The sequence below is a fragment of the Salmo trutta genome, chromosome 35 (assembly GCF_901001165.1).
Source record: "Salmo trutta chromosome 35, fSalTru1.1, whole genome shotgun sequence".
Taxonomy (NCBI): Eukaryota; Metazoa; Chordata; class Actinopteri; order Salmoniformes; family Salmonidae; genus Salmo; species Salmo trutta.
Window position 1 is genome coordinate 29,825,421 of NC_042991.1, and position 15,862 is coordinate 29,841,282.

The window sequence follows — 15,862 nt, forward strand, 5'->3', positions numbered from 1 at the left end:
ATCAGATGCATCCTCTAGTTCTAATCCCGGAAGTTTAGAATAGCCTGTCATTGCGGAAGTAGCTTCAGTGAAGAAAACCTTTTTTGTTGAGAATTGAAAGATAATAATTTACTGTCGTGAGAAAACGAGTCACGTCATATAGTTAGAGATTACTACCCGTTTTTACTGTGTCTATTGCTGGCTTTTTGAAAAGGAGCAAAATGTGTAATGGTTGTGTGCAGAAAGAGTACCCTGACAGGGTGAGTCTGGTTAAAAAAATCTGACCAAAACTGAGAATCTAGTGTAAACATATTTGCAGTAGTAGTCACCTAGTAACAGTATATAACTCTGTATTTTATGATGACTGCTTTGATCAATTTTACATTGAGGATTTTTCTGTCAAACTGAATATGGAATCTAGCTTAGATAATTGTTTGTCAACTGTAAAATACCCTCATCTCTGGTTGTCAGGGGAACACATGTTTGGAGAATGGCTCCTACCTGATGAACTACCTGGGCTGTGCCAACTGTCACCAGAGGGACTTTGTGTTGATCAGCAACAAGGCCACAGAGGATGAGGATGGAGAGGAGATAGTCACCTATGATCGTGAGTCAATGTTGTTCCAGTGATGTTTCGGGTCAAAAGTTTTTGCAACAGCAAACAAAAACAAGCATTTCTAATTGGACAATTTCGGATAGTATCTCCCAGTTTCTTCTGTTTTGTGTCTAATGAACATGGTCCTGAGAAAGGTGTGTGTGTGGCTGTGCTGGAGATGATTTTCATCTTACGAGTGGCATTTCTTTACTACCTGGCAGATGTGTGTAAAAACTGTGACCACGTCGTAGCCAGGCATGAGTATACCTTCTCTGTGGTGGACGATTATCAGGTAAAGACTTCTCCTTTGAAGGTTAAATACTCACTGAATAACAGTGCAATAATACCCTGTTCACGCTACTGAGCCAAACCGAACCAAGGCAAGTTGTACTGTCCTGGCCTGGTTACACATCCACCAGAGTAATAATAGAGAATATATCCGAGCCAGCACAGTAAGGTTCGGGTCGGCACAATGGTGTGAAAAGGGTTGAAGACTTCCATACCATTATGTGAAAGAAACTATAAAAAATGATGTTGGTCCAAGGTGGGTGTCACAATGGTAAATACCTCATAACGGCATTGACTATTCTCTGTGATTTCTCTCCTGACGATAACGTCATGGGCCTCTATCCACTCCAGGAGTACACAATGTTGTGCATGCTGTGTGGGAAGGCGGAGGACTCCATCAGTGTGCTGCCAGATGATCCCAGGCAAACCGCCCCTCTCTTCTAGAAGAGTACAATGACAGACTGAGATGACCAGATGTAAACAATCAAGAACTGCTAGCTCAACATGGACCAGAAGTCCCATGAAAGAGATAGACTATTAGCATTCTAGAAAATAGAGCAGGTATTCTAGAACACATATCACATCTCAAACCCAAAGCCATATAGCCATGCATCTCTATGTGGCTCTGCCCAGACATAACATTTCACTTATAGAACACAGAGCTTGTCTAAGATGGCAAGTCCTATATTCATCAAATTGAAGGAACAATACCAGTCTTCTTTAACATAGATTTTTCATCAGCAGTAAGGGTAAGCAAAGACTACATAGTATAGTACATGCTACTCTTCATTGACCACAGATGTATATACTGTCCAATTTTGCTAGAATTAGATTTAGGGCCTAGTTCACTCAGTAACAACCCCAACCCCCTACCCTATAAGCACTATCAGAGATTAATCTTGGCTTATCAGAGCGCAAGAAGGAGCTACTACCATATCACATATACCTATGGATCTACATTAAGTTTATTGAAGGTTTGGGGGCTAGGGGTTGTTTCTGGACAGGGTCTAGGTTGGGGCTAAGGGTTGTTTCTGGATAGGGCCTAGATTGGGGACTAGTGGTTGTTTCTGTATAGGGCCTAGGTTGGGGCTAAGGGTTGTTTCTGGATAGGGCCTAGATTGGGGCTAAGGGTTGTTTCTGGATAGGGCTTAGGTTGGGGCCTAGTGGTTGTTTCTGTATAGGGTCTAGGTTGGGGCTTAGTGGTTGTTTCTGTATAGGGTCTAGGTTGGGGCTAAGGGTTGTTTCTGTATAGGGTCTAGGTTGGGGCTAAGGGTTGTTTCTGGATAGGGCCTAGATAGGGGCTAAGGGTTGTTTCTGGACAGGGTCTAGGTTGGGGCTAAGTGTTGTTTCTGGATAGGGTTTAGGTTGGGGCTAAAGGTTGTTTCTGGACAGGGCTTAGGTTGAGGTTATTTTTTAGGGCTTGGAACCCTAGTTAGACTGCTGTTAAGGATAAATAACTGTTACAGATCACGTCTGTTTAAATAGATTTGACAGTATTGTTTTTTAAATATAAATATGAAGTAAAACAAATGTTTGTATGTTTGGGGGGCAATGGAACTTGACACTTTGTATGCATTTGTTGGTTGAATCGTAACGTAATAAAGACAACGTGTAGGTAGTCTACTACTTTGAAAATGTATTATTTCATATATACTTTACAGAAATATAAACGCAACATGTAAAGTGTTGGTCACATGTTTCATGGGATGAAATAAAAGATACCAGAAATGTTCCATACGCACAAAAAGCTTTTCTCTCAAATTTTATTGCACACATTTGTTTACATCCCTATTAGTGAGCATTTCTCCTTTGCCAAAAGAATCCATCCACCTGACAGGTGTGGCATATCAAGAAGTTGATTAAACAGCATGATCATTACATAGGTGCACCTTGTGCTGGTGACAATTAAAGGCCACTCTAAAATGTGCAGTTTTGTCACACAACCCAATGCCACACATGGCTCAAGCTGATGGAGCGTGCAATTGGCATTTTGACTGCAGGAATGTCCACCAGAGCTGTTGCCAGATAATTTTATGTTAATTTCTCTACCATAAGCTGCCTCCAATGTCATTTTAGAGAATTTGCCAGTATGTCCAAACAGCCTCACAACCACAGACCACGTATGGCATCGTGTGGGCGAGCGGTTTGCTGATGTCAACGTTGTGAACAGAGTTCCCCATGGTAGCAGTGGGGTTATGGTATGGGCAGGCATAAGCTACGGAAATCGAACACAATTGCATTTTATCGATAGCAGTTTGAATGCAGAGATAACGTGATGAGATTCTGAGGCCCATTGTCGTGCCATTCATCCGCTGCCATCACCTCATGTTTCAGCATGATAATGCACGGCTTCTTGTCTCAAGGTGCTGCACACAATTCCTGGAAGCTGAAAATGTCACAGTTCTTCCATGGCCTGCATACTCACCAGACATGTCACCCATTGAGCGTGTTCCATTTCCCACCAATATCCAGCAACTTCGCACAGCCATTGAAGAGTGAGACAACATTCCACAGGCCACAATCAACAGCCTGATCAGCTTTATGAGAATGAGATGTCACGGTGCATGAGGCAAATGGTGGTCACACCAGATACTGTGGTTTTCTGATCCACGCCCCTATCTGTGACCAACCGATGCATATCTGTATTCCCAATCATGTGAAATCCATAGGTTAGGGACTAATGGATTTATTTCAATTGACTGATTTCCTTATATGAACATTAACTCAGTAAAATCTTTGAAATTGTGGCATGTTACATTTATATTTTTGCTTCACTAAATGCCAAATGTACACCCGATTTGATTTTCTGCAATCCTGAAATTATGATAAATTATTCTGCAGTGGTGAAATAAAAATACTCTTATTTTGCTGGTCTGCATCATAAATATATTTGATCGGGACCAGTTTATTAAAAAATACAGATTTTTTTTTTTTGCGGACACTGTACAAATGATAAAAAAAATAATATATTTGCAATGATATCCATGCACTTGTTACATTAATTCAGTATGAGATGTGATTTTTCTTTACATTCCAACATTGTGACACCTCTGCATGACCGAAGAGATTTTCTCACAACAAAAGCATACAAATACATTGTAAATATGCCAGAGTGAGTGACATTTTAAATAGCTCAATTCCAATTTGTTTCATCTACTGTAGTGGTTTCTAAGGGAAAGGAGGAATGAAGTTTACATACCCTGGTCCTCACAAATGAAGGCTGATGTGTTGGTGCAATAAGAGGAAAACCTAGTTTGATTGAACAGCATTAAAGTGCTCTCTATACTAGGGTTTTTCAAATGGTCCATATACACACACTAGGAGACCTTCTTTCCATTCCTCAAATATGATACAATACAGATCTTTTTGGTCTCATTGCATACACACATACATAGTGTTAAGAGCACAGGACTAGGGTCGGGGAGAGAAGAGTTGGCATTCAAGGTTTTTTAGGAAACCTTTTCTTCGTTTCGACTGCAGAATCGAGCTACATTTGTCAAGTACTTAGTTTGAGACGCATCCAACAAATAAATAGATACATTCTATCATACATTTTACATTACATACAGTACATTCCCTGGAGTACAGTAATAGATAATAGATATTTACACATGCTATCAAAGACCAGATACAGTATATTCTCTGTACATACATTATTACAGTCTTAGTCACCATTGCCGCCTGGGTCGTGTGCAGTGGGGAGGAAACGTTTTGAATCTCAGTGAAACGGAGAGGTACATCCTGAACGTGTCTGTTAACCGGAGCAAAACGTTTTACTACAGTATGCCCTTCTGAACAGCAGGTTGGCATTTATTGGGATGACTCATGTACTGGAAGCAGCTCTGCAGGTTGATCACTAGCTGACACAGCCACAAAGTACAAAAATATCAATTTAAACCTAACCCTATTAAGACCTAATTGTTACGATATATAGCCAATTTTGACTTTGCGGCTGGCCTATCTAGTGGAAATTGCTGAGCTCTGCCTCCAGGACAACATTCATCCTCCTTCTGCACAACAACCTGTTACCAATTCTGTCCACTTATCGGCTCACTTTGCCACTGCCTTTGCCCTCGTGGCTGGAGACCCTCCCTCGGGCACCGGGCCCTGCACCCCACGGTATTCCCTGCTGCCCGCTGAGCCTGTCCTGGGGGTACCGCGGAGGGGGAGGGGACCCCGAGAAGCTGGACGGAGAGCAGCTGCGCTCCACGAAGACCCCACCCCCCTCGCGGAGCTCGTGACGGGAGGGGGAGGAGCTGAGTGAGCGCTGCAGCAAGGAGGAGGAGCTACGGGGGCGCGGCGGTGGACTGAAGAGTGCACCGCCGCGGTCCTTCATCAGCTGGGTCAGGCTGGCCAGGAAGTCAGCATCGCTGGTGCTGCTGGCGCGTACCCGGAACCGCCGGTGCCTACTGGGGCAGAGAACAGAATAAAAAATAAAAACTGCAACCCTTACTATTACAGCCTACCAAGGTTGCGTTCGGCAGGGCACAACGTTGTGGAACTTTCAGACACGGATATGTAATGTAGAGCAGACAGACTGAAAAATAGAGGATGTCCAATGAGAAATTACGCCAGCGGTATTCATCACATTTCTATATGCAACGTGCCATAACGCTTGCCCTACTGAATGTGGCCCAGTGCTGTGACATCATGCCATGTTTTTCATACCTGTTGTCTACAGCCGGGCGGGTGGGCGGTTTCCCGGGAGGCGGGCGAGGTAGGAACCTGCCGGAGGAGGAGAGCTGCTGATGCTGCTCGGGCCCCAGAAGAGGGGGGTTAACGGGACGCGGGATCTTACTCCTGCTGCCCGAGGAGGAGAGCGAGAGGGAGTCGCGGTCCTCCCCAAGCCAGTCGGAGCGTGAGCCGCGGTCTGAGCAGGACAGGAGACGCTCCCGGACACCACAGGGCAGCAGGTTGTCGCAAGAGAGGGATGGCGAGGGCGAGTGGGAGGGCGAGCCGGGCACGGGGCTGCTCCAGCGGTGACGGCGATCCGTGGTGAGGGGGGTGGGGGAATCTGGGGCGGTAGTTGGGTCTCGTACAGGGATGCGGCTCAGTCTGGACGAGGAGGGGGAGTCCCTTTGCAGGAGGACCGGGGGGGGTGAGGAGGAGACAGTTCCTGCATTCTCTGCGGCGCCTCTAGCTTTCTCCACCTGGGGGCGCTGGTTGGGTTCAGAGGAACGGTCGGGGAGGCCAGAGTCGCTCTCTGGGTCTTTATCGTTGGCGAGGTGGGCTGGGATGAGGCTTGGCACAGGGCTGGGGGCTGACTGGACCGTCTCACCAACCTTGCCCTCTTGGGGTTCGGTGGGTCTGGTGAACGGGGCCTCTAGCGGTATGGCTTCACTCTTCTCTGTCACAGGGGACTGCGGTACGGGGTTGGGAGACTGTAAATAGAGACACAAGGCAGAGTTGATTGGGAGACGGGGTGAGGAGGCACAAGTAGAGCGAAGTACAGATTTCTCTGTGGATCTGGTGTGTGTGAACAGTTCTTGGCATTCAAAAAAAGAACCTGCAGTGAAGTAAAAAACATTTCCTTCAAAGTGGATATAAATGCACCGTCAGGGCCATTTTTAAGAAATGCAGCACCAAAACATTTAGAAAAAGTAACATTTGAATGTCCAGAATAGATCTGTACGTATGCATGAAGTATCTGTGTGAGCATTTCTTCTGCCAAACCTTCACTCACCTGCTCCATCTGAGCTCGGCCCAAGTGGCCTAGCATCCCAGGCAGCCTCTTGCCGCCCAGTAACCAGGTACAGGGCAGGGCCATGTGGGACTGGACGGGACTGATTGGGGCTGAGGGAGGCTGTTGGTCCTGGGCCTCTGCTTGGGTCCCTGGTTTATCCCCATCCAGAGAGTCGTCTCCTGGAGGCTTGGCTGCCCCCGAGGCCCCGCTGCCTCCCCCCTGTTCCATCTCCAGCATCACCCACTCCTGGGAGTCTCCCTCCTGGGGTACAGGGCTAAGGTTGAGGGCCACGAAGCCTCCACTGCTGGCCCCAGCCCCCTCCTCCTGGTCGGGGGTCCCTGCTCTGCCGGGGATCCCTGTCGCCTGGTACTCGTCGCAGGGGGTGCCAACCTGCTCCCCTTGCCCCCCGCCGTTCTCTGGGATGGTCTTCTCTCGCTCCTGAGGACGCTGCTTCCCCAGACTGGAAATATAGAAGACAATTGGGAATTGACATTTGTGTAATCGTTCAATTCATCTTTAAAGTTGACTAATGGAAATTAGATCTGCCTAACTTGCCAATGAACAGTCCAACAAAACAGAGCTTGGCTGAAACAAAAACCTGAATACAGAAGGGAGTCTTAAGGACTGTTCATTTCTTAAACAAATCACTCTGCCTTGTGCCTGCCTCGTCCTAGTGCAGCGGTTCTCAAACCTGTCCTCGGGGACCCTCAACAGTTCCATGTATTTGATCTCTTCCAGAGCTAGAACACTGATTTTACTTTTCAACTAATCATCAAGCCCTTGACTGGTGAATCAGGTGTGGTAGTTCAGGGTTAAAACCAAACTGTGAAATGTCTAGCGGTTTGAGAAGCACTGTCCTAGTGCATATTGTAGCACAATATAAACGATTCAACTACTGTAGCACAATATAAACGATTCAACTACTGTAGCACAATATAAAGGATTCAACTACTGTAGCACAATATAAAGGATTCAACTACTGTAGCACAATATAAAATATTCAACTACTGTAGCACAATATAAAATATTCAACTACTGCAAGCACAATATAAAACGATTCAACTACTGTAGCACAATATAACGATTCAACTACTGTAGCACAATATAAACGATTCAACTACTGTAGCACAATATAAAATATTCAACTACTTTAGCACAATGGTAAAAGGAACTGACTAGGCCTCGAGGAAGCGTTCGATGGTGGGCTTGGGTTCGGGGGCCAGTCTCTTCTCAAAGGCCAGGCTCTGGCTGTGTCTCATTCTCCGGAGCAGGGGGGCTGCCCGGTCTAGGAACATGGTCTCTGAGCGCACCCGTCTGGGGGAGCTCTGGACGGAACCTGTGTTGGGGCTCTGGTTACCCCCCTGGTTCTGGCTGTGCTCGTCCTCACTCACCACCTGGAGAAGGGGTAGGAATGTAGCTGTGTCACAAAAAAGGTGTTGGGAGTAGGAAATACTATTTTAAAGGTAGATTCCACAATATGACGTTAACAAAGCCAGGTGACTACCTACACACACACACACACAAAGAGGGGATGAGGTAAGAGGCTAATCTCATTCAGCCCCTTGCTTCTCCCTTAGTAATATATTTGATTGCTGTTGCGGTCTATGTTCAGGTCATATCGTAACATAATTGCGTCTCAGTGGTGTTCTGCACATTGTTAATACTCATCACTGCAGCTGGACTAAGAACAGTAGAGTAGCTTGAAAACAAGGTTTGCTGAACTGCAGCAGTTAAAGGAAACTAACAGGGGAGTTTATTTCATAGCACGTGTTCCTCTGTCTCAAACCCAGTATTTATTTTTATGGTCAATAAATTAAAAAAGATCACACAAAAAAAAGTGTGTGTGTGTGTTCCAATCCGGACCTTCCTGATGAGTGTTTTTTGTTGTTTCTGGGCTGCGGTGTGTTTTCGGTTGCGGTTGCGGTCCATCTCCTCCCACACGTCGGCACCCTGGGCAGCACGTTGGTGCTGGGCCGGGATGGGGGGACAGTTGTCGGCGTCGCTGAGGCGCTCGCCCTGCAGTACGTCCTCAGTGTTCTCCCTCTGCAGCTCGCCGGGGAGCACCGAGGCGTTGGCCATGCTGGGGGGAGAGAGAGAGGACGACAAAGGGAGAGGGAGAATGAGAAAGATAAGAGAGTAAGAGACAGGAAAGAGAGAGAGAAGCAGGGAGGGAGGGAATGAGAAAAGGAGAGAGAGGAGATAGTGGAAAAAGAGGTGGAAGGTTATTCAGCTGCCACTTCTCAGAGCATAAATTAGGACTGTGGTTTCCATGGGGATCTCTGACTGACTATGCAGGGTTCCCCTTCCCCCGAAAAGCTTGGAATATAAAAACAACCTATAGGTTGACTTGCATGAGTCGGACAAAAGTTGGACCCCGTCAATTTGAAGGAAGATATTATAGTGCAATCAGCAAATGCTGACAAATGAGGCATTAATTACAAACATTCACACAAATATTCTGCATCCCACCAATCAACAAGAAGCCAGACAAAGTACATTTCTGAATCTTAGAATAGAACAGTTACTACTTTGGATCTGAGTTGCAAAATTTCGGGAACTTTTCCAAAATGACCAGGTTTTCCAGAAATCCAGGTTGAAAGATTCCTGGAATGGGGATGGAATAAGCAGGAATTTTGGTTAAGTTACCCAACTTCTGCAACCCTACTTCTGATGCCACACAGTTCTACCTTTCCCCTACTTTTTTAAACAATTAGTCCACATATTTTTAGTTCTTACCCCATGTAAGCTGGTGTGAGGCGGGTGAATTGCTGTGCGGTGGTGGCCGAGGCGGTGATGGTAAGCATATCCTCCGAGTCGCACCTCTCCCAGTCATACGGGTCATTCTCCAACACACTTTGACTCTTCATGGCATTCTCAAACACTGATATTAGTAGCTGGAACAGAACAACCCAAACCATTGATATTTAGCATTACGAGACAACGGGAAGATTATCTATTGTCGGCAGACAGAGGCACAGGGGTTGGGGTCAATTCCATTCAAATCCAGTCAAATCAGGAAGTAAACAAAAATTCTAATTCCAGTTTGAGGAAGATTGGAATTTCAGTTTATTTACTGGATATTTATGAGGTAACGAGCACATATGGAAAGCTATAGACCTGATAGTCAGGCTTAGTGTAGTAGTCCAAGGTCAGGATATGATCCAGGAAGACGCTGAACTCTGAAGGGAGATGTTTGAGCATTAGGTGATGGTCGTAGGCCTCCTTCAGGTTCCCCACCTGTTCCTGTGAGTAGAGAGAAAAGAACATGAACACACATGCACGTACACATGCGCACACACACACACACACACACACACACACACACACACACACACACATACTTTGTCTTTGACCTTCCTCCATGGTAGCTGGCCCACCATGAACTCCACCAGCATGTAGAAGAGAGACCAGAGGTCGTCATGGCGACCCATCTCCTGCAGACCCCAGACACACACATCATGTGTGAGCAAGGTTAGAACATGTAGTCATACAGCTGTATATATATATATATATATATACATACACACAGTACCAGTCAAAAGTTAGGACACACCTACTCATTCCAGGGTTTTTCTTTATTTTTACTATTTTCTACATTGTAGAATAATAGTGAAGACATCAAAACTATGAAATTACACATATGGAATCATGTGGTAATCAAAAAAGTGTTAAACAAATCAAAATATATTTTATATTTGAGATTCTTCAAAGTAGCCACCCTTTGCCTTGATGACAGCTTTGCACACTTGTAGCATTCTCTCAACCAGCTTCATGAGGAATGCTTTTCCAACTGTCTTGAAGGAGTTCCCACGTACGCTGAGCACTTGTTGGCTGCTTTTCCTTCACTCTGCGGTCCAACTCATCCCAAACCATCTCAATTGAGTTGAGGTCAAGAGATTGTGGAGGCCAGGTCATCTGATGCAGCACTCCATCACTCTCCTTCTTGGTCAAATAGCCCTTACACAGCCTGGAGGTGTGTTTTGGGTCATTGTCCTGTTGAAACACAAATTATAGTCCCACTAAGCGCAAACCGGATGGGATGGCGTATCGCTGCAGAATGCTGTGGTAGCCATGCTGGTTAAGTGTGCCTTGAATTCTAAATAAATCACTGGCAAAGCACCCCCACACCACCTCCTCCAAGCTTCAAGGTGGGAACTACAAATGCAGAGATCATCTGTTCACCTACTCTGCGTCTCACAAAGACACACCAGTTGGAACCAAAAATCTAAAATTTGGACTAAAGGACAGATTTCCACCGGTCTAATGTCCATTGTTCGTGTTTCTTGGCCCAAGCAAGTCTCTTCTTCTAATTGGTGTCCTTTAGTAGTGGTTTCTTTGCAGCAATTTGACCAGGAAGGCCTGATTCACACAGTCTCCTCTGAACAGTTGATGTTGAGATGTCTGTTACTTGAACTCTGTGAAGCATTTTTTGGGCTGCAATTTCTGAGGCTGGTAACTCTAATGAACTTATCCTCTGCAGCAGAGGTAACTCTGAGTCTTCCTTTCCTGTGGTGGTCCTCATGAGAGCCAGTTTCATCATATCGCTTGATGGTTTTTGCAACTGCACTTGAAGAAACCACGTTCTTGAAATGTTCTGGATTGACTGACCTTCATGTCTTAAAGTAATGATGGTCTGTCATTTCTCTTTGCTTATTTAAGCTGTTCTTGCCATAATATGGACTTGGTCTTTTACCAAATAGGGCTATCTTCTGTATACCACCCCTACCTTGTCACAACACAACTGATTGGCTCAAACGCATTAAGAAGGAAATAAATTCCCCAAATTAACAAGGCACTCCTGTTAATTGAAATGCATTCCAGGTGACTACCTGGAGAATGAGAGAATGCCAAGAGTGTGAAAAGCTGTATGTATGTATGTATGAATGTATGCATGTAGAAATAAAAATAATATATGGTTGACGCCAAGTAAAAGGAGAGGGGGAGAGACTCACCTTATTCTTGTGTGCATTGACTGAGGCATAGCGCACAGTTCCTCTGAACCCTGCCACAGGACGGGGCTGAGAGAGAGAAAGAAAGAGAGACGGAGAGAGAGAAAGAAAGAGAGAGAGAGAGGGATAAGAAATGAGATTGAAGCTGGAGTATTTACACTAGCATACTACTTAAAATGCATGCCCAATACATTGCTTCATTATAAGTGGACATTGGAATGTAGCCAGAGAATTACACAAATGAAACTGGGACCTAATACATACACACACGCACGCCACAGGCATGCACGTACACACACAGGGAGGAATACTTACAGGGCGCACTTCCTGGCAAGAGTTGGTGAATTGCCGGGCCAGACCAAAGTCAAGCATGTAGCAGCATCGGCACGTGCTGGCCAGGCGCCCCATGGCAAAGTTTGACTGGAGCGGTAAAAAACACAGGTAACATCAGTCAGTGCTACTCAGTCTCGTCCTTAACATGAATCTGATTGAACAGGCAATTATCTCCAAGGTAAACCCGGTAACACTTTTCTGCAGAGCCATATACTATTATTATGTCTTATTAAATGTTCCTTCTTAATAAAAATGTCTGTGATTTAGTCAGGATCATTACGAGATGACCATGAGACATTATAAGGGGGTCATACATGCTTATGACAAGTTGTGCAATACATTATTACTGCATAATAATGCGATATACCTGCATTAATGCTTTAAGTTAAGGTGTTATCAGGAAATCCTTTATGCTCTCATTTTGTTCCCTCACTCCTGATGCATCACCCCCCATTGTTCCCTCGTCGTGACCCCATGGCCTCTTACCGGTTTGATGTCCCGGTGCAGGAAGCCCACAGTGTGGATGCTCTCGATGGCCTCCAGCATCTGCCTGCCCAGCCTCAGAGTGGTGGAGATGGTGAAGGTGCCGCGAGACATAGTTCTGCGCAGGTCTGCCAGATTCCTCCCCTATAGGACACAGTAAAGCAATGTTTGTGGGATAGGGTATGGGACATTGTCATGGTCACCCAAGGCTCAATCACGCATTTACACACATTTTCTAATACATTATTTGAATCCACAAATCACATTACAATCAAAAGGTTTCAAATATTCCAAAGACCTGAAGCTCCATCACCACATAGTTGAAGCGGTCATTACGACCACAGCCCACAAAGCGACACACGTGATCTTTCCCTGAAACAGAGAAACATAAATGTAGCTTAAGAAACACCACATATGTATAGTATCTGGCTAAAAGATTCATGTAAATATGCAATCAATATTTTCCATAAAGGTTTGATGCAGGTTTTTAAGTGAATTTTCTAGTTATGGACATTTCAGTGTTTTACGAACGATATCCATTTTAGACATATTCCTCTCTCTCACCCTGGAGCTTCTTCAGCACAGCCACCTCCATCTTCAGCACCTGTTTGGGCTGCTGTGCAGACTCCACCTTCAGGGCCACGTTGACCTGGCTCAGTTGATCCAGTACCTCGTAGATCTCCCCGAAGCCTCCCCCACCAATCTTCTTCACCTGCATATGGAATGGAGGAAAAGGTAGAATTCAGGTAGTAAAGAAAGAAGAGAGATGGTGGGAGGAGAGAAAGCGACAGTGAAAATCTAAGTGTCCTGTGTGAAAAGTGCTGTACTGTACCTAGGGGGGGGGGGGGGGGGGGAAATGGTACACACACCAGCAGTCCATATCCTACGTTGAACATGATATTCTGAAGAAATGTTGAATTAATGAACACTTACGTAACACATTATAGAAAGCCACCTTGACAATATCTCTGCTGCAGTCTGGCAATGAGAAAGGGTGCAGCAACAAGACCGATTTGACGCAAGCTAGCTGTGCCCTTTCTGCAGCCGGTAGTATTTATAGTCACTCACCACTCTCCATCTCTCCCGGACCAGGTCTGTCACTGACAGGATATCTGCCGCCTGCTCTACAACGCAACTCATCTCGAGTGCTCCCAACGAAAGTCTGAACCTGGCATTAGTGTCACTGGCTTCTTACTGCAGTAAGGGTGAAAGGACAGAGACAAGTTGATGTTTATCTGACAAATCATGCAAAAGTATTGGAGACCTTGGCTACCTCCATCTACATGTGTCCTCAGAGAGATGTCACAATTTGCGTGCTGTCACTGTCATTTCATTTTCTTTACCAATAAACTAATGTAGTAAAGGATGTATTGAAACATTGTAATATATTTGTTTATACCCACAGCTATACCAATTATTGTTTCTATCAAACTGGATAATCACTGAACATATTAACAGCCCAATCCGCAGAATCTACAACCTCTATTGCACGGTAGATACATTTTTTTTTAGCCAAGTCCTTTACTGCACTAGGTGGTTTTAAGAATGTAATACTCATGCATTACCACACTGACAGTATGACATTAGAGCTGATGTTCACAACTTCCCTTAACCCTCTTTGACGCTTCAGTTAGCCAACAGACATAGCTAGCTAGCAATTTACCAAACCAACATATCAATCCTATTCCAGCATACTCAGCACATTTTGACAAACTCTGTCAATAAGACTTTGATTTGATATTATCGGCCAAGCTGGTTGGCTCGCTAGCTAACGTTAGGTCTAATGTCTTGCTGTACAGGGAGAAATTGTACAGTTAACTGGCATTGATAAAATTAGCGAGCCTGCACCAGGACGACCTTACCTTGCTTTGCTTAACAATAAAGCGCCACCCTCTGGCTCCGCATCCACTGCCTGGCAGCGTTAGCTAGCTATCAACAAACCAATGCTAGCGAAGCTATCTTTCTAGATCACTAACGTTAGCTAGTTACAGTACCTACCTAACTATCCGACATGTACCAGCTAGCTAGTTAGCTGGTACAAGCAAATGTTTTCTTCTCATCTCTGGAAAAAGTAATTTAGCTACCTAGCAAAATAGCTAGCATGCTATTTAACGTTAACGTTAGCTAGCCTAGCTAGCAAGGCAGATTGCACATGCGGCAGTTTCATCCTAACTTATTACATCCTAACCTACCTTGTTTGATTGCACCATTTCCAAACATGTAGCTACTATTTAAAATGCAGGCAGTTAACTGACATATCCACACATATCCATTGCTGTGAGTCCTGCTTTCAACTCGTAAAACATGTTATTGTGCACATAACGGAATAATGAGGTTTGTCCTCCGCTCATTCACCCAGCAGCATCGGTTACGTCACGGGCAAGCGCTCCCCCCATCCTCCCTCTGCAGAGTTCTCTCTGTTTATCTCCGCTGCCGGGCTAGGAAGACGGAATATAGATGTCACTGTCACAGCACCATCAGAATCAACAGTGTGTCCTGTTGCATGCTGAGAATGTGATGCGATTGTGAGAGTACAGTATTATGCGTAAAAAAAAAAAAAAAGTGGCACCATCAGGACAGCAACGCAGAGTCAATGCAGAGTCAGTGCAGTACTGCATTGACACCTGAATATTATTGACAATGACAGGGCACTGGCATTGAACAAATTGCAGTTCAGACAGCCAATCAAATCAATATGGCATTTTAATGCTAGTTGTGCTATAAAATGCTACAATAGATATCTTTGGAAATTCAAATGATGCATTATGGTATATATCCACATATCCAAAGTATGACGGTGCGGCAGGTAGACTAGTGGTTAGAGCGTTGGGCCAGTAACAAAGTTTGCTATATCGAAATATGTCGTTCTGCTCCTGAACATGCCAGTTAGCCCACTGTTCCTAGGCTGTCATTGTAAATAAGAATATGTTCTTGACTGAGCAGGGATGCTTTCAAAAATAGATAAGTTAAATGCCCTCCGGGGGCTTATGTGTTTGACTTGCCTAAATAAGTAAATATGACATTGCCTAGTGTACTACCCAAATGAGACACTTATGGATTTGGCCGTGCATGCACCCTTCAACATGTGACCCCTTTGGGATCCCCCTTGAAGGAAATCCCCCTCAGAAGCACTGGGTAGAATCGATTATGAGCTGCGGGGTACCGGTCCATGACCCATGACGGGCTTGGCAAAAGCGGTGAGGGAGGAGCGCCCTTCTCAAATATAACAGTATTCTGCGCCGCTTGGTCATGTTGTCAACAAGGCAGCGTGGTGCATCTTACAGAAACATACATCTATTATCCATAAAATAAAAAAATATATATGTTCGAATTTGTAAACTAGTTTTCATTGGGACGACATATATCAAACTCAATCACTTTTGCATGTGAAAATACAGAATCCTACTTATTACTTAATGCTTAATTACGTAACTTTTGTTTGGAGCCGGCTTTGAACGGGGCACCTGGCTCACGCCCGGGAGTCAGACGGTTTCATAACGAATGCAAAATCAACTTTCGACCTGTGCAAAACACGCCTACCATGGCGCCCAG

General features: G+C 45.0%; 2 protein-coding genes across 6 annotated transcripts; one reads left to right on the plus strand and one right to left on the minus strand.

Annotated features, from left to right (window-relative positions):
* Positions 1-33: 33 nt before the first annotated feature.
* churc1 (churchill domain containing 1) lies at positions 34-2,485 on the plus strand. Its single transcript, XM_029734150.1, has 4 exons — positions 34-239; positions 451-586; positions 796-866; positions 1,214-2,485. Exons 1-4 carry the CDS (start codon positions 201-203, stop codon positions 1,304-1,306), a joined length of 339 nt encoding a protein of 112 aa, XP_029590010.1. The 5' UTR covers positions 34-200; the 3' UTR covers positions 1,307-2,485.
* Positions 2,486-3,720: 1,235 nt separating this feature from the next.
* ttbk2b (tau tubulin kinase 2b) lies at positions 3,721-14,770 on the minus strand. 5 transcript variants are annotated; one of them, XM_029734153.1, is made up of 15 exons: positions 14,666-14,770; positions 13,379-13,504; positions 12,875-13,022; positions 12,609-12,682; positions 12,314-12,454; positions 11,810-11,914; positions 11,498-11,563; positions 9,887-9,979; positions 9,663-9,788; positions 9,282-9,439; positions 8,409-8,625; positions 7,722-7,939; positions 6,546-7,005; positions 5,531-6,243; positions 3,721-5,271 (listed from the first exon to the last, which is right to left on the minus strand). In XM_029734153.1, exons 2-15 carry the CDS (start codon positions 13,448-13,450, stop codon positions 4,905-4,907), a joined length of 2,958 nt encoding a protein of 985 aa, XP_029590013.1. In that variant the 5' UTR covers positions 13,451-13,504; positions 14,666-14,770; the 3' UTR covers positions 3,721-4,904. The 5 variants fall into 5 exon arrangements, with proteins under 5 accessions (XP_029590013.1, XP_029590015.1, XP_029590012.1 ...); XM_029734155.1 differs by lacking the exon at positions 14,666-14,770 and adding an exon at positions 14,503-14,659 and having other exon boundaries at positions 3,721-5,268; XM_029734152.1 differs by lacking the exon at positions 14,666-14,770 and adding an exon at positions 14,503-14,659.
* Between the last annotated feature and the right edge of the window lie 1,092 nt (positions 14,771-15,862).